Source organism: Cololabis saira, chromosome 5 (assembly GCF_033807715.1).
Source record: "Cololabis saira isolate AMF1-May2022 chromosome 5, fColSai1.1, whole genome shotgun sequence".
Classification (NCBI taxonomy): domain Eukaryota; kingdom Metazoa; phylum Chordata; class Actinopteri; order Beloniformes; family Belonidae; genus Cololabis; species Cololabis saira.
In genome coordinates, this window is record NC_084591.1 from 1,709,091 (window position 1) to 1,728,439 (window position 19,349).

General features: G+C 42.7%; 1 protein-coding gene across 1 annotated transcript; it reads right to left on the reverse strand.

Annotated features, from left to right (window-relative positions):
- Positions 1 to 2,032: 2,032 nt before the first annotated feature.
- Positions 2,033 to 17,923, reverse strand: LOC133443656 (peptidyl-prolyl cis-trans isomerase B). Its single transcript, XM_061720761.1, has 5 exons — positions 17,760 to 17,923; positions 14,393 to 14,506; positions 13,179 to 13,272; positions 8,327 to 8,511; positions 2,033 to 2,348 (listed from the first exon to the last, which is right to left on the reverse strand). The coding sequence occupies exons 1-5, from the start codon at positions 17,892 to 17,894 to the stop codon at positions 2,226 to 2,228; spliced, it is 651 nt and encodes a 216-aa protein (XP_061576745.1). The 5' UTR covers positions 17,895 to 17,923; the 3' UTR covers positions 2,033 to 2,225.
- Positions 17,924 to 19,349: the final 1,426 nt, after the last annotated feature.

Below are 19,349 nucleotides of genomic sequence, written 5' to 3' on the forward strand. Positions count from 1 at the left end.
TTTTCTAAACACGCAATATAGTTTTAGTTATTGTTTTTGTCTTTTAATTTTCGTTTTTATTTAGTTCAGTTAACGAAATTGTTTTTTCAATTTTAGTTTTCGTTATTTCGTTCGTTTTCGTGAACGATAATAACTCTGGTCCAGACCTATATGCTCTAAATTATCAAACTAAAATATCCATACTTTAACCGATACTTCGGTCATTTGTGGTGTATATTATTATTATTATTATTATTATTATTATTATTATTACTATTATTAATTAACAGGAATACGGGGGAAAGTAACTAAACTATTCAGATTGTGTCTAAATGCTGCTGATGGAACTACTTTCTTTTCATTTTAATTCTTTATAGTAGTTCTTATTTTTGTTTATTCTCTTATTTATTTTAATGGTTTTATTATTTTACGTAGGATCTTTTTTAGTGATGGAAACATCTTTTTCAAACACTGGTTTTTCTTTTGTTGTTACAGCTCGGCTGCTGCCTCAGTAAACTTACTGTATATAATTATATATATATATATATATATATATATATATATATATATATATATATATATAATTATACTTCTGACTTTAAAATAAATATCTAACTAAGTGACGATTGTCTTGTATTCTTAAACTATCTCAAATACACTAATCTCTTTATATTGACCACATTAGGTGGATTTGCTCCAAGTATCGGTGAGTAATCGGTACCAGCCTGAACTTTACTGGATATCAGATCAGAAAGGAAATCGTGGTATTGATCATCACTATTATGATTATTATTATTGATCATCACTATTATGATTATTATTATTGATCATCACTATTATGATTATTATTATTGATCATCACTATTATTATTATTATTATTGATCATCACTATTATTATTATTATTGATCATCACTATTATTATTATTATTATTGATCATCACTATTATGATTATTATTATTGATCATCACTATTATGATTATTATTATTGATCATCACTATTATTATTATTATTGATCATCACTATTATGATTATGATTATTGATCATCACTATTATGATTATGATTATTGATCATCACTATTATGATTATTGATCATCACTATTATGATTATTATTGATCATCACTATTGTCCAGACTCTATTTGTGTTGGTGGCCATGCTGCTGCATTTTTATGGATTTTAGTGACTTTTTATCTCCAATAATCAAGTTGAAAGAGTATTAGGGCCAGGCAGGAAAAAAATTAAAATATTTTAGAAGATTTTTTTGTCCATGCACTGGAAAAAAAAAAAAAAGTCGAAATGTCGAGAAAAAAGTCAAAATTTCATGAAAAAAGTTGAGAAAAAAGGAGAAATTTCGAGATTACTGTTCAGGTACAATTTTGAGAAAAGTCGAAATATCGAGAAAAAGTCGAAATATCGAGAAAAAAGAAGAAATTTCAAGATGTTAAAGTACAATTTTGCAAAAAAGGTTGAAATGTGAGAAAAAAAATGCAAAATTTCAACTTTATTCTTGAGATTGTATTTCAACAGTAATCTTAACATTTCAACTTTTTCCTCAAAGTCCACAATAAAAAAATCTTCCCTCTCAAATATTTGCTCTCCTGCACGGCCCTGATTCTCTTGCATAACAGTCTTAATAGTTGGTGAATTTAATGTTCATGGTGACGGCAATTCTTGTGCAGGAACTTTTAAACCTGACTCAGTGTTTGGAGCAACAGGATTCTGCCCCAGCACCAAAACGCTCTCTAGACCAGGACCAGGACCAGGACTGGTCTAGAGAGCAGTCCTGGTCCAGGTCCAGGTCCTGGTCCTGGTCCTGGTCCAGGTCTCCGGTCCAGGTCCTGGTCCAGGTCCTGGGACCAGAGTGAAGTCTCTTCTCGTCCAGAATCTTCCCTGTAAACTCCTAAGTGTTTGAGGCCGACGGCTGTTTTACTTTCACTTCTTTAGTTTACAGTTTTACCATTTATTCCCCAACGTTTGTTTCTGCTCTGGCACAAAAACCTCCAGGATTAATAACAAGTCGTTAATAATAATAAAAAAACATCCAGCAGTTTAAGAAAAACTGAATCTTTATTTCAGATCTCATTTTTTACAAAACAGAAGTTTCAGTGTCTGGAATGTTAGATGGACCAGAGTGATGATGTCACCACTGCTCTTCTGAAGCCCCGCCCCCTCCAGGTCCCCCCGGGTCCCCAGGTCCCCCCAGGTCCCCCCAGGTCCCTCCCACCCCCCCAGACCCCCCGTCTACTCCTTGGCCACGGCGAACGGCTTCTCCACCTCGATCACGCCCGAGTCGTGGATGACGACGTCCTTCAGCGGTTTGTCCCGGCCGTCCGTCTTGGTGGCCTCGATCTTGTTGACCACGTCCTGGAAATGACAAGATTCATAATTAAAGCTGCGCAGGCAATAAAGGTCAAGGATTCAACACCGAGTCCGATGACACCACCCACGAGTCTTTATGTCAAAACATTCAAAAGTTATGGAGAAAGTAGGAACTATCAAATATGAACCAATCAGATGAAGGGGGGCGCGCTTTTTGGCGTCCAGCTTTTGACTGAGAAAAGTAATGCACATAGTCGCAGGATGCAGACGCACGTTTTGATGTATAACACACCTGGGTGCACGTTACGGAGAAAAAAAGAAAGAGAAAAAAGAAAGAAAAAAAGAGAAAAAAGAAAGCAAAAAAGAAAGAAAAAAAAAGAAAAAGAAAAAAAAGAAAGAAAGAAAGAAAAAAAAGAGAAAAGAAAAAAAAAGAGAAAAAAGAAAAAAAGAAAGAAAGAAAGAAAAAAAAGAAAGAAAAAAAGAAAGAGAAAAAAAGAAAGAAAGAAAGAGAAAAAAAAGAGAAAAAGAAAAAAAGAAAGAAAGAAAGAGAAAAAAAAGAGAAAAAGAAAGAAAGAGAAAAAGAAAGAAAGAAAAAAAGAGAAAAAAAGAAAGAAAGAAAGAAAAAAAAGAGAAAAGAAAAAAAAAGAGAAAAAAGAAAAAAAGAAAAGAAAAAAAGAAAAAAAGAAAAAAAGAAAGAAAAAAAGAAAGAGAAAAAAAAGAGAAAAAAAGAAAAAGAAAAAAAAGAAAGAAAGAAAGAGAAAAAAAAGAGAAAAAGAAAGAAAGAGAAAAGAAAAAAAGAGAAAAAAGAAAAGAAAAAAAAAAGAAAGAAAGAAAAAAAAGAGAAAAGAAAGAAAAAAAAGAGAAAAGAAAAAAAAAGAGAAAAAAGAAAAAAAGAAAGAAAGAAAGAAAAAAAAGAAAGAAAAAAAGAAAGAGAAAAAAAGAAAGAAAGAAAGAGAAAAAAAAGAGAAAAAGAAAAAAAGAAAGAAAGAAAGAGAAAAAAAAGAGAAAAAGAAAGAAAGAGAAAAAGAAAGAAAGAAAAAAAGAGAAAAAAAGAAAGAAAGAAAGAAAAAAAAGAGAAAAGAAAAAAAAAGAGAAAAAAGAAAAAAAGAAAAGAAAAAAAGAAAAAAAGAAAAAAAGAAAGAAAAAAAGAAAGAGAAAAAAAAGAGAAAAAAAGAAAAAGAAAAAAAAGAAAGAAAGAAAGAGAAAAAAAAGAGAAAAAGAAAGAAAGAGAAAAGAAAAAAAGAGAAAAAAGAAAAGAAAAAAAAAAGAAAGAAAGAAAAAAAAGAGAAAAGAAAGAAAAAAAAAAGAAAAAAAAAGAGAAAAAAGAAAAAAAGAAAGAAAGAAAGAAAAAAAGAGAAAAAGAAAAAAAAGAGAAAAAGAGAAAAAGAAAAAAAAAGAGAAAAAAGAAAGAAAAAAGAAAGAAAGAAAGAAAGAAAAAGAGAAAAAAAGAAAGAAAGAAGAAAAAAAGAAAAGATAGATTAATTCAATGTAATTGGTGTAGTTTAGTATCTTTTAGAGCAGTGATTTGGCTCCAAAGACTGAATGTGGAGATAGATTTATATTTACAAACGTGGAGTTGAATTGGTATTTCTTTTTTTTTTTTTTTTTTTTAAATTGTCATTTTTATTGTTATCAGGATAAATGCCAGAAATTATCGTGATAAATCTTTTAGTCCATACCGCCCATTCCTACTACCCATGATCCTTCACTCCCTGCTCTCTCTGAGACATAAAAATACCATTAGAAAATGGAAAGGTGAAATCCTGGAAACTGATTGGTTGTTAACTGTGGTATAATGATCTGATTGGTTGTTAACTGTGGTATAATGATCTGATTGGTTGTTAACTGTGGTATAATGATCTGATTGGTTGTTAACTGTGGTATAATGATCTGATTGGTTGTTAACTGTGGTATAATGATCTGATTGGTTGTTAACTGTGGTATAATGATCTGATTGGTTGTTAACTGTGGTATAATGATCTGATTGGTTGTTAACTGTGGTATAATGATCTGATTGGTTGTTAACTGTGCTATAATGATCTGATTGGTTGTTAACTGTGGTATAATGATCTGATTGGTTGTTAACTGTGGTATAATGATCTGATTGGTTGTTAACTGTGGTATAATGATCTGATTGGTTGTTAACTGTGGTATAATGATCTGATTGGTTGTTAACTGTGGTATAATGATCTGATTGGTTGTTAACTGTGGTATAATGATCTGATTGGTTGTTAACTGTGCTATAATGATCTGATTGGTTGTTAACTGTGGTATAATGAGCTTATACCACGGCTTCTATTCTAAAGCCTCATCACAGCAGATCATTCCACGTCAGGGAAGCAACGTTTCCATGGCAACAACCAACTGGTACAGATTTATGACGGTTACAGCAGGTATAAAAAACTAGCTGGTGTTAAAGTTTAGTTTTTATCTTCGTTAACTATTAATGAGGCATGTTGAGGGTAAACGTTGATCTCCGGGGAGGAGCTAACGTTAGCGGGGAGGAGCTAAAGTTAGCGGGGAGGAGCTAACGTTAGCGGGGAGGAGCTACCGTTAGCGGGGAGGAGCTAACGATGGATGGATGGAGGAGTTCCTTTCTCCGACATGCGGAGCTACATCTGGAGAGATGGACTATTGTTTTACACAGTGGGATATTTTTACTGGATAATATGTATTTCTGATCAATTAAAAACTACATGAAATAGCTAGTGTATTCCTCTTTCATATTTACATTATTGGTAACAGTTTTCTAAAAGCTTTGCGTTGGGCCGCAGTCGCCGCTCAGCTGTGATATAACGATCCTCAGCTGTGATATAACGAGCGTAAACCACGGCCTGGCTTGCATTTTTTCCAACACGAGCGCTAGCATCCGTATGGTTCAGCGGGTTGAGCAGGGACGTAAACCTTCTCCTGTACAGCGACGCGGGTTCGATTCCAGTCGTGGCATATTTTGCCTCCACTTCCTACGTGTCTGTCTTTCACTGCACCATCCAATAAAGTCGCAGGAGCCGCATGACACCGGGAAAAGAGCTGCATGACACCGGGAAAAGAGCTGCATGACACCGGGAAAAGAGGTGCATGACACCGGGAAAAGAGCTGCATGACACTGGGAAAAGAGGTGCATGACACTGGGAAAAGAGCTGCATGACACCGGGAAAAGAGCCGCATGACACTGGGAAAAGAGCTGCATGACACCGGGAAAAGAGCTGCATGACGCCGGGAAAAGAGCCGCATGACGCCGGGAAAAGAGCCGCATGACACCGGGAAAAGAGCCGCATGACACTGGGAAAAGAGGTGCATGACACTGGGAAAAGAGCTGCATGACACTGGGAAAAGAGCCGCATGACACTGGGAAAAGAGGTGCATGACACTGGGAAAAGAGGTGCATGACACCGGGAAAAGAGCCGCATGACGCCGGGAAAAGAGCCGCATGACACCGGGAAAAGAGCCGCATGACACTGGGAAAAGAGCCGCATGACACTGGGAAAAGAGCCGCATGACACTGGGAAAAGAGCCGCATGACACTGGGAAAAGAGCCGCATGACACTGGGAAAAGAGGTGCATGCGGCTCGTGAGCCGCGGCTCGGACACCCCTGTTCTACATCCTTTTATCTCACATCATTTAAGAGCAGCTAGGTCACATGACTTCCTCTGACCTCAGAGACCTGGAGGAGTTCTGGACCTGCAGAAACCAGGTTCCTGGTTCTGGACCTGCAGAAACCAGGTTCCTGGTTCTGGACCTGCAGAAACCAGGTTCCTGGTTCTGGACCTGCAGAAACCAGGTTCCTGGTTCTGGAGACCAGGAACCTGGTTCCTGGAACGAGACCACCAGGAACCTGGTTCTGGAGGTCTGAACCAGGTTCCTGGTCCAGCCCGGTCCCCCCCGGTAGGGATGGGCGGTACGGACTAAAAAATGTATCTCGATAATTTCTGTCATTTATCCTGATAACGATAAAAATGACGATAAAAAAAATACTAATTCAACTCCATCTTTGTAACTATAAATCTATCACCACATTCAGTCTTTGGAGCCAAAACACTGCTCTAAAAGATACTAAATACTAAACTACACCAATTAAATAGAATTAATAAAAACCAATTACATGAGTTACACCTGTACTGCAAAACTGTAACGACTCAGATCCTCCATGTTTGTTACACAAACACGTATCAACGGGAATTTATCTCTTTCTTTCTCGCTCATTTCCTCCCTTCCTCCCTCCCTCCCTTCCTCCCTCCCTCCCTTCCTTCCTTCCTTCCTTCCTTTTTCCCTTCCTTCCTCCCTCCCTCCCTTCCTTTTCTCACTTCCTTCCTTCCTTCCTCCCTCCCTTCCTTCCTTCCTTCCTTTTTCCCTTCCTTCCTTCCTCCCTCCCTCCCTTCCTTTTCTCACTTCCTTCCTTCCTTCCTCCCTCCCTTCCTTCCTTCCTCCCTCCCTCCCTTCCTTCCTCCCTCCCTCCCTTCCTTCCTCCCTCCCTCCCTTCCTTCCTTCCTCCCTCCCTCCCTCCCTTCCTTCCTTCTTCCCTCCCCCCCCCCCAGACCGGTACCCACCATGCCCTCCAGGATCTACAGCCCCCCCCCAGACCGGTACCCACCATGCCCTCCAGGATCTACAGACCCCCCCCAGACCGGTACCCACCATGCCCTCCAGGATCTACAGCCCCCCCCCAGACCGGTACCCACCATGCCCTCCAGGATCTACAGGTCCCCCCCCCCCCCCCCAGACCGGTACCCACCATGCCCTCCAGGATCTACAGACCCCCCAGACCGGTACCCACCATGCCCTCCAGGATCTACAGGTCCCCCCCCAGACCGGTACCCACCATGCCCTGCAGGATCTACAGGTCCCCCCCCAGACCGGTACCCACCATGCCCTGCAGGATCTACAGGTCCCCCCCCAGACCGGTACCCACCATGCCCTCCAGGATCTACAGCCCCCCCCCCAGACCGGTACCCACCATGCCCTCCAGGATCTACAGGTCCCCCCCCAGACCGGTACCCACCATGCCCTCCAGGATCTACAGACCCCCCCCCAGACCGGTACCCACCATGCCCTCCAGGATCTACCCCCCCCCAGACCGGTACCCACCATGCCCTGCAGGATCTACAGGTCCCCCCCCAGACCGGTACCCACCATGCCCTCCAGGATCTACAGACCCCCCCCCAGACCGGTACCCACCATGCCCTCCAGGATCTACAGGTCCCCCCAGACCGGTACCCACCATGCCCTCCAGGATCTACAGCCCCCCCCCAGACCGGTACCCACCATGCCCTCCAGGATCTACAGCCCCCCCCCCAGACCGGTACCCACCATGCCCTCCAGGATCTACAGACCCCCCCCCAGACCGGTACCCACCATGCCCTCCAGGATCTACAGCCCCCCCCCCAGACCGGTACCCACCATGCCCTCCAGGATCTACAGACCCCCCCCCAGACCGGTACCCACCATGCCCTCCAGGATCTACAGACCCCCCCCAGACCGGTACCCACCATGCCCTCCAGGATCTACAGCCCCCCCAGACCGGTACCCACCATGCCCTCCAGGATCTACAGGTCCCCCCCCCAGACCGGTACCCACCATGCCCTCCAGGATCTACAGGTCCCCCCCCCAGACCGGTACCCACCATGCCCTCCAGGATCTACAGGTCCCCCCCCCAGACCGGTACCCACCATGCCCTCCAGGATCTTGCCGCCCCCCCCGGCCCCCCCAGACCGGTACCCACCATGCCCTCCAGGATCTTGCCGCCCCCCCCGGCCCCCCCAGACCGGTACCCACCATGCCCTCCAGGATCTTGCCCCCCCCCCCAGACCGGTACCCACCATGCCCTCCAGGATCTACAGGTCCCCCCAGACCGGTACCCACCATGCCCTCCAGGATCTACAGACCGGTACCCACCATGCCCTCCAGGATCTACAGCCCCCCCAGACCGGTACCCACCATGCCCTCCAGGATCTTGCCCCCCCCCCCAGACCGGTACCCACCATGCCCTCCAGGATCTACCCCCCCCCCCCAGACCGGTACCCACCATGCCCTCCAGGATCTTGCCGAACACCACGTGCTTGCCGTCCAGCCAGGGCGTCTGCACGGTGGTGATGAAGAACTGGGACCCGTTGGTGTCTTTGCCGGCGTTGGCCATGCTGAGCCAGCCGGCGCCGTAGTGCTTCAGCTTGAAGTTCTCGTCAGGGAACCGGTCCCCGTAGATGCTCTTCCCTGTGGGGGGGAGAGAGGTTAGACCTGGAGGTGGTACCAGACCTGGACCAGGTCTGGGTCTGGAGCAGGTATGGACTAGACCCAGACTAGGGCTGGGCCATATGGACCAAAAGTCATATCTGGATATTTTCTAGCTCAGGGCTCGGTAACCCGTGGCTCTTTAGCGCCGCCCTAGTGGCTCCTGGAGCTTTTTCAAAAATCTTTGACCTTTTTTTTTTCTTTTTCTTTTTGTCTTTTTTTCTTCCTTTTTCCTTTCCTTTTTAATCTCGAAATTTTGACTTTTTTCTCGAAATTTCACCTTTTTTCCTCAAGATTTTACTTCGACATTAATCTTTATATTTCGACTTTTTTCTCCAAATTGACATTTCAACTTTTTTCTCGAAATTTCGACTTTTTTCTCGAAATTTCAACTTTTTTCTCAAAGTGCATAATGAAAAAAAAACAATCTTCCCCCAGTTCTTACTAATATAGAAACATACAGCATGTGTTTCTTCATTCTAATTCTGATACCAGACTTTTCATTTTTTGCGGCTCCAGACATGTTTGTTTTTTGTGTTTTTGGTCCAATATGGATCTATAACATGTTGGGTTGCTGATCCCTGGTCTAGCTGAATGTCGATACTCGATATATATCCATATTTTTTCTGTGCCATAATTGGGGTTTCCCCCAAAGCATTATAGCATAGCATCTCTGCTAGCATCTCTGCTAGCATCTCTGCTAGCATCTCTGCTAGCATCTCTGCTAGCTTCATTTTTTCTGCTCAAACCCTTAAAAAAACAGTCAGTTTTAATACAAAACCTCGTGCCAAATGTCACACAGGTTCCTTTATTAACAGAGGTCTGCACAATATCAACATGTATAAAACAAATGAAATAAAAATAAACTGCCTGCATATATAGAATAAAAATACTTCTTGAATAAAATAAAACAAATATCCCTTTCCTGCATAACAATTAAATTAAAATACACTGTAATTAATACAATGTAGACAGTAACAGGCAGACTTTTCCACTGAGGTTGACAGTTGTGCAAATAACAAAACATTAGTGCAAATCTCAAATAAAACATTCAAGTCAATTTGTCACAAAATAAGCTATATCAAAATCATAAAAAAATAAAAAATAAAATATATATATATATTTTTTTAAATCGATATAAACGATATTGTCTCGTACCATATCACTAGGGGTGGGCAAACATTTTGATATGGCAATATATCGCGATACTTTTCCAGCTGATTCAATATCGATATTCAAAATTTGAATATCGTTTTTTTTTTTTTTTTTTTTTTTTAAATATTTTTTATCCCCGATTTTTTCCCATTACATCACCCATCTCCTACCTAAGTGACAGTCCTGGGCATTTGCACTCTCTACCAACCCTGGGAGGGCCCTGCACTGAGCTCACGTTTTATTTCATTTTATAATTTATTTTTTATATAACACAATTGCCTGTCCTTAAAAAATGAAAAATAATGGACAGAGGTTTATTTATTTATGGATTTATATCTATACTGACTGATCACTGTGCCTGTCCTTGGTTTTAGTTCCATCTTTCTTGTGTTTATTATCATTTGCCACATAATTAAAGCAACCTCATACTAAATGTAATGTTAATTTCATATGATGTAAATAATATGAAAAACATATACAAATATGTTGTAACTTTAGCTTGTATAGTTATAATAAAACATTGTTTTGACTCAGTTTGTCCCATGAATTGTCACTATAATCTGATGAACGGGCAACTCGGATTTTAAGATCCATAAAGCTTTTTACAGTTTTCAGCTAACTTTATATATCGCAATATCGCAATATCGTATCGTATCGTGACTCAGGTATGGTGATGTGTATCGTATCGTGACTCGGGTATCGTGATGTGTATCGTATCGTGACTCGGGTATCGTGATGTGTATCGTATCGTGACTCGGGTATGGTGATGTGTATCGTATCGTGACTCAGGTATGGTGATGTGTATCGTATCGTGACTCAGGTATCGTGATGTGTATCGTATCGTGACTCAGGTATCGTGATGTGTATCGTATCTCAGGTATGGTGATGTGTATCGTATCGTGACTCAGGTATGGTGATGTGTATCGTATCGTGACTCAGGTATCGTGATGTGTATCGTATCTCAGGTATCGTGATGTGTATCGTATCGTGACTCAGGTATCGTGTTGTGTATCGTATCGTGACTCAGGTATCGTGATGTGTATCGTATCGTGACTCAGGTATCGTGATGTGTATCGTATCTCAGGTATGGTGATGTGTATCGTATCGTGACTCAGGTATCGTGATGTGTATCGTATCTCAGGTATCGTGATGTGTATCGTATCGTGACTCAGGTATCGTGTTGTGTATCGTATCGTGACTCAGGTATCGTGATGTGTATCGTATCGTGACTCAGGTATCGTGATGTGTATCGTATCGTGACTCAGGTATCGTGATGTGTATCGTATCGTGACTCAGGTATCGTGATGTGTATCGTATCGTGACTCAGGTATCGTGATGTGTACCGTATCGTGACTCAGGTATCGTGATGTGTACCGTATCGTGACTCAGGTATCGTGATGTGTACCGTATCGTGACTCAGGTATCGTGATGTGTATCGTATCGTGACTCAGGTATCGTGATGTGTATCGTATCGTGACTCAGGTATCGTGATGTGTATCGTATCGTGACTCAGGTATCGTGATGTGTATCGTATCGTGACTCAGGTATCGTGATGTGTATCGTATCGTGACTCAGGTATCGTGATGTGTATCGTATCGTGACTCAGGTATCGTGATGTGTACCGTATCGTGACTCAGGTATCGTGATGTGTATCGTATCGTGACTCAGGTATCGTGATGTGTATCGTATCGTGACTCAGGTATCGTGATGTGTATCGTATCGTGACTCAGGTATCGTGATGTGTATCGTATCGTGACTCAGGTATCGTGATGTGTATCGTATCGTGATGTGTATCGTATCGTGACTCAGGTATCGTGATGTGTATCGTATCGTGACTCAGGTATCGTGATGTGTATCGTATCGTGACTCAGGTATCGTGATGTGTATCGTATCGTGATGTGTATCGTATCGTGACTCAGGTATCGTGATGTTATTGTATCGTGACTCAGGTATCGTGATGTGTATCGTATCGTGACTCAGGTATCGTGATGTGTATCGTATCGTGATGTGTATCGTATCGTGACTCAGGTATCGTGATGTTATTGTATCGTGACTCAGGTATCGTGATGTGTATCGTATCGTGACTCAGGTATCGTGATGGTATCGTATCGTGACTCAGGTATCGTGATGGTATCGTATCGTGACTCAGGTATCGTGATGTGTATCGTATCGTGACTCAGGTATCGTGATGTGTATCGTATCGTGACTCAGGTATCGTGATGTGTATCGTATCGTGACTCAGGTATCGTGATGTGTATCGTATCGTGACTCAGGTATCGTGATGTGTATCGTATCGTGACTCAGGTATCGTGATGTGTATCGTATCGTGACTCAGGTATCGTGATGTGTATCGTATCGTGACTCAGGTATCGTGATGTGTATCGTATCGTGACTCAGGTATCGTGATGTGTATCGTATCGTGACTCAGGTATCGTGATGTGTATCGTATCGTGACTCAGGTATCGTGATGTGTATCGTATCTCAGGTATCGTGATGTGTATCGTATCTCAGGTATCGTGATGTGTATCGTATCTCAGGTATCGTGATGTGTATCGTATCTCAGGTATCGTGATGTGTATCGTATCGTGACTCAGGTATCGTGATGTGTATCGTATCGTGACTCAGGTATCGTGATGTGTATCGTATCGTGACTCAGGTATCGTGGTGTGTATCGTATCGTGACTCAGGTATCGTGATGTGTATCGTATCGTGACTCAGGTATCGTGATGTGTATCGTATCGTGACTCAGGTATCGTGATGTGTATCGTATCGTGACTCAGGTATCGTGGTGTGTATCGTATCGTGACTCAGGTATCGTGATGTGTATCGTATCGTGACTCAGGTATCGTGGTGTGTATCGTATCGTGACTCAGGTATCGTGATGTGTATCGTATCGTGACTCAGGTATCGTGATGTGTATCGTATCGTGACTCAGGTATCGTGATGTGTATCGTATCGTGACTCAGGTATCGTGGTGTGTATCGTATCGTGACTCAGGTATCGTGATGTGTATCGTATCGTGACTCAGGTATCGTGATGTGTATCGTATCGTGACTCAGGTATCGTGATGTGTATCGTATCGTGACTCAGGTATCGTGATGTGTATCGTATCGTGACTCAGGTATCGTGGTGTGTATCGTATCGTGAGGTCCTTGGCAATACCCACCCCTACATATTACGTTTGAAAATATATTGATATATATTAAAATCTCGATATATCGCCCAGCCCTAGTCCAGACCCGGTCCCCCAGACCCGGACCAGACCCAGACTCACCCCCGGTCCCAGACCCAGACCCAGACCCAGACCCGTCCCAGACCCGGTCCCAGACCCAGACCCAGACCCGGTCCCCCAGACCCAGACCAGACTCACCCCCGGTCCCCCAGACCCAGACCCGGTCCCCCAGACCCGTCCCAGACCCGTCCCAGACTCACCCCCGGTCCCAGACCCGGTCCCCCAGACCCAGACCCCGGTCCCAGACCCGACCCGGACTCACCCCCGGTCCCGTCCCCCCTGGTGAAGTCTCCTCCCTGGATCATGAACTGCTTGATGACCCGGTGGAACTTGCTGCCCTTGTAGCCGAATCCTTTCTGGAGGAGAGAGAGACGAGACCCGGTTCAGTCCTGACCCAGAACCAGAAACCACAATCCAGAACCAGAACTAGAACTAGAACCAGAACCCTGATCCAGAACCAGAACCAGAATCCTTTCTGGAGGAGAGAGAGACGAGACCCGGTTCAGTCCTGACCCAGAACCAGAACCAGAACCCTGATCCTGATCCTGATCCAGAATCCTGATCCAGAACCAGAATCCTGATCCAGAACCAGAATCCTGATCCAGAACCAGAATCCTGATCCAGATCCAGAACCAGAATCCTGATCCAGAACCAGAATCCTGATCCAGATCCAGAACCAGAACCAGAATCCTGATCCAGAACCAGATCCAGATCCAGAACCGGGTATTGATTCAAACGTCAAGAATCGATTTGATTCTGATTCTTAAGATTCAGAATCGATTATCACCGTTTGATTAAATATTGATTTGGGTTAGTGTTTCCTGGATTATATGACTGTAAAATAATTAGTGAAATAATAATTTCACAATAATTAGTGAAATAACTAAGAAATAAATAACTCAAATAGGCATTTCAATATCCATTTAAAGTGCAAAAAAATAAAGAAATAAACAGCTCAAGCAGTAAACAGATTATTTTATCTTGTCTGGTTTATTCTTTTATTATTATTATTATTCTGTAACAGACACACAGACATGAAGCACCGGTGTTTTTCAGGTATTTCATGACGAACCGTGTCCGATAACAGAGAAACCAAACAAGCTCTAGTAAATATAGATAATATGAACTTCATTAAACTAATATAACATTTAGACATTTAAGCTGAAATGTCCAGCATTTTCTCTAAAGAAAAGTTCATTTAGTTCAGGAGTTTTCAAAACTACTGGGATTAAAGTTCACCAGGTAAAAATGGAATGATGGGGAAAAAATAAAAAATAAATAAATAAATAAAAAAGTAATCAAAAAAAAAAAAATTAGAAAAATAAATAAATAATCGATCTTTAGACATACAAATTGATTTTTAGGAATTAATATGAGAATCGATTTAGAATCAGAAAATTGATTTTTTCAACACAGGCCTAACCAGAACCAGAACCAGAACCAGAACCAGAACCAGAACCAGAACCAGGTCCTCACCTCTCCCGTCGCCAGGGCAACAAAGTTGTCCACCGTCTTGGGAACGGTTTTCCCGAAGACCCCGATGACGATCCGGCCGACCTCCTCGTCTCCGATCTTCATGTCAAAGTAAACCTGGGGAGAGGGGGCGGAGTTAAGACCAGGTGAGGGGGCGGAGTTAAGACCAGGGGGCGGAGTTAAGACCAGGGGGCGGAGTTAGGACCAGGTTAGGGGGTGGAGTTAGAACCAGGGGGCGGGGTTAGCAAGACCCACTAAGGTGGGCAGAGTAAAATTTTAGGGGGGTTAAACCCCAGAAATGCATATAAAACTCTGCTCATCATATCAGTTCATCTATCTTCTCCACGGTTACTAACCCTAACCCTCCCTGACTCTTCCCTCTGCATTTACCCGGGCTGGGGACCGCTGTTCTGACAATCCTGGCTACCTGCAGAGAAATGCTACTTTGATTTCCACGCCAATCATTTCTTGCACGATGTAAAATGGATAATATGGGATATTGAGAATTTGTTCCATCAAAATCCACGACATGAATCGCATTACACTTGTGAACATTATACGATAAAGAGAGAAAAAAACAATTCTATCGCTTTATTTGATATTCATTCAGTCATTGGCCTTTATTTAACCAGCAGGTCATTAAGAACATTCTTATTTATAATAACAGCCTGGCAAGAGACAAGGAAGTGGTTTAGGGAGTAAAACACAGAAAAAAACGAAACAAAGATTGTAGCTCTGCAAAGGTAGAAAACCATTAGGTAGCATTTGTGGCAAAGCAGCAAAAAATGGCAGAACACCGGCACAAATAGGACGCTGGCTTGTGTTGAGGCTGCATTTATTTATTTTTTTGCTTTCTTTTTGTTTGCTTCTTTTTTTTTTTTTTTTTTTAATCCATCAATCGTGTGTTGATTTAAAAGGTCCCGCGGCAGGCCGGTGGCTCCAGAGCCTGCACGGCACCGCAGCAGTGCACTAGAGCCACGGCTACGCCGTATCCTACGGCGTAGGGCTACGGCGTAGGATACGCGGCGACGCGCACCGTTCTGCGTTGGTGTAACGCGGAACCATAAATCATCCTTCAGTGTGTGCTGTTCTGAACACTTCCCTCCGCCGAGACACAACTTTTGCGGTATGCGTTCAGTGTTGTCTAAAAATGATGCGCAGTGCCGACCCAATCAGAAACGGTACAGATATTCTGTGATATTTTTTATATTTATAAAAAAAATAAAGGATCCCCATAACTTTGATTGGGTGGGCAGGACGCACGTTTGGGTGGACACAGCCCACCCCTGCCCCCCCTAAAACCACAGCCCACCCCTGCCCCCCCTAAAACCACAGCCCACCCCTGCCCCCCCTAAAACCACAGCCCACCCCTGCCCCCCCTAAAACCGGCCTCGGGAGTGAGGGGGCGGAGTTAGAACCAGGGGGCGGAGTTAGAACCAGGTGAGGGGGCGGAGTTAGACCAGGTGAGGGGGCGGAGTTAGACCAGGTGAGGGGGCGGAGTTAGACCAGGTGAGGGGGCGGAGTTAGTTTTCGGCTTTTCCGGTCACAGTGAATCAAAGAGATAAGGACAACTATTGTGCAAAAAAAAAAACCACATACACGAAGAAAAGAGGCTGAAAGTTGACGACTGCTTCACGAACCAGAACCAGAAATGCGTTGCTACCAAGAACCAATCACAGCCTCTCGTCTGTGTTGGGTCTGCGTCGCCTCCACGTGTAGTTACTGAAGTCGTAGTACTGAAGAATTCAGTACTACGACTTCAGTACTGACTGAAGTCACAGTACTTCAGTCAGTACTGAAGTCGCAGTACAAGTATTTCATTCAGTACTTCAGATTCAGATTCAGAAAAACTGTATTTATCCCCGAGGGGCAATTTCAAGGCAACTGAACAGCACGACGTTGAAGTATAAATTAGGATAATAAAATAAAATAAACAGATAGATAAATATGTACAAGAAATGTGCAAAAAACGTACCAAAAATATATAAATATAAGTATGTCAGAAAAAAATGTACATTAGAGTGACTGCGGTATAAATAAAATATACAGTGTAAAGTAATGTGGATGGAGTTTAGCAGCTGGAATTAAAAAGCAGTACTGAAGTATTTCAGTGGGTACTGAAGTCCTGAATAAATACTTTTATTGTCATTTATAACTGGGTACAGTGAGATTAAAAGCAGCATCACCTCTGCAGTGCAAGACAGTGCAAACTGAAGTACTGTAGTATTCCAGTACTTCATCAGTACTACAGTTGGTACTCCAGTACTACAGTATTCCACTACTTCATCTGTCTACGTGGACAAACCGCTGCAGGTCAAACATCTGGATCCGTCCCTGCAGACCAGGATCCCCGGGGATCCTGGTCTGCAGCGACGGGACTCACGTACTCAAGTACTCAAGTACTCACGTACTCAAGTACCCACGCCAGAAACACGAAAAACACGCCGTTGCTTTTAGCGACTCACCCCGATTTATCCCCGATTCACCCCCGGCCGGAGCCGGTGTTCTGCCAATTTCTGCTCCCTGCCGAAAAATGCTACTTTGTGGTTCTGCGCATGCGCACAGTCGATTTTCAAAGTTTGATTGCCACGCTAAATGGATAATATGGGATGTTGAGTATTTGAACCTTCAAAATAAACTACCCATGACATGAATTGCATTACACTTTGTGAACATTATACGATAAAGAGGGAAAAAAAACAATTCTATGGCTTTATTTGATATTCATTCAGTCATTCTGCCTTTATTTAACCAGGCAGGTCATTAAGAACATTCTTATTTACAATAACGGCCTGGCAGGAGACAAGGACGTGGTTTAGGGAGTAAAACACAGTAAAACTGTAGCTCTAAGGTAGAAAACCATCAGGGAGCATTTTCGGCAAGGTAGCAAGGATTGGCAGAACACCGGGTCTGCCGCGTTCCATTTGTCCTCGGAAGTCGGAATTTCCCAGTTGGAGTTTTCAACTGGAACGCCCCTCCAAGTCGGATTTCCCACTGGGAAAGTGGGAGAAGCTTCTGCCGCGTTCCATTTACCTCGGAAATCGGAACTGGGAATGGCAGCCTTCTTGGAATGGTAACTCGGGGGTGGTGAAGCTTCTCCCACTTTCCCAGTAGGAAATCCCACTTCGAAAGGCGTTCCAGTTGAAAATTCCGACTGGGAACTGGGAAATTCCGGCTTCCGAGGACAAATGGAACGCGGCATTACCATTCCAAGATGGCTGCGATTCCCAGTTCCCAGTTTCGATTTCCGAGCTAAATGGAACGCGGCAGTCTCCAGAATTCCAGTCCGCGGCTCGGTGACGTGGCTCGGCCTCCCCTGCACCAGAACCAGCCCCAGCAGAACCAGCCCCAGAACCAGAACCAGACCCACCTTGGCCGTCACTTTGGGCCCCTTCTTCTTGTCGTCCGCGGCCCCGGGGCCGGGCAGCAGCAGCAGCAGAACCGAGCCCAGCAGCAGCGCGGCGGCCACGAACAGCTTCATCCTCCGCTCCAGCAGTCGGACCATCAGAACCGTCTACGGAGCAGGCGGGGCTTAAAGACTGCAGCTCCCAGCATGCCCCGCGCGGGGACGCCGCTGATTGGCTCACGTCCCGGACGCCGCGGCCAATCAGAGGCCGCCGCGTTCTGATGACGTGGCTGGTCTGACGGCGGTTTCAGAAGAGCCAGAGACGTTTTATTTGAATAGTTTTATTTGTATAGAGCATGGATGCATTATATTAACGGTATAAAGTCAGAGACGTTCAATAAACTCTCCCCCCACTTCCGGTTGTGTTTCCTGTATCTGTCACGTGACTGCCCCGCCCCTTTAGGAGACCGGAAGTAGGTCCTGAGTCTATTGAGTCCTATGGGGAAAGTGAACGTGAGCACAGATTATTACCAATTCCTTCGCCCCATAGTAACCTAAGTAAATATGGACACATTTTTCAAAAGCCACAAACCCTTCTGAACATTCTGAGACCAATTTGGCAATTTTCAGACCGACAGATTAGGAGAAAATTAACTTTGTTTGAGACCTGTCTCTGTCCGAGCAACACGCTCTCGCGAGATTTGGCTCTCATAGCTAATAATATAATATAATAATAATATGTGCCCCATTAACCCTCCATAGTACGTTTTAAAAACGAAATAAAAAAATTATATAACATCTATAAAGGTACTATCAAAAGAAAATCAGTCTATTCATGATTTATATGAAACCATGTTAAAGTCTCCTGCTCTTTAATTTACAAATGTTGCTACGCTTAAACACTTTTGTTGAAATGTCAACCCCTGTGATTATTTTATTTTGTGATTATTTTATTTATTTTATTTATTTATTTTATTTAATTTAGAAGATTATCTTGGAAAAAAAATGTATAGTTACATATTCGCTTGTGTGTTGTGAACTTATGTTTCAGTTGCAAACTAATGTTTCCTCAAAGGAATTTTGTACTTTTGAAATGTTGAATAAAGTTTGTTTATAAAAACATGTCTGTGCCCCAAATGTTTTTTTTATTTTATTTATTTTTTTTATTGAAAATATATTCATATACAAACAAGGCATAACATTTTTTTTCAACATGTATCAGGGAAAAGGTGCATAAAGAGAGAACAGAAGGAAAAGAAATAAAATAAAAAAAAGTCTGTGCCCCAATGTTCAAACTTTTTGGAGTTATATGTGTAATTTTGTGTCTGAAAGAATTGATATTGAAAAAGAAAAAGAAGAAACATTTATTATTATTTGTTGATTATCATTGCAAAATTCCACATCCACAAATCCAAATTCTTACGCAAAAAACCCTCTTTTTCTTCTTTTCATTGTGAATTAAATCAGTATCTGGACTCTATTAACTTTTCTACTAATTCAAAAGCAATCAAAACCATAAATGTATGTAAATGTTTTGGCTTTCTGTTATAATTTCATCCCCCTGCTGGTTATAATGTGTTGTGCTTTCTGTTTTGTGTTTTATTTGAAGATATA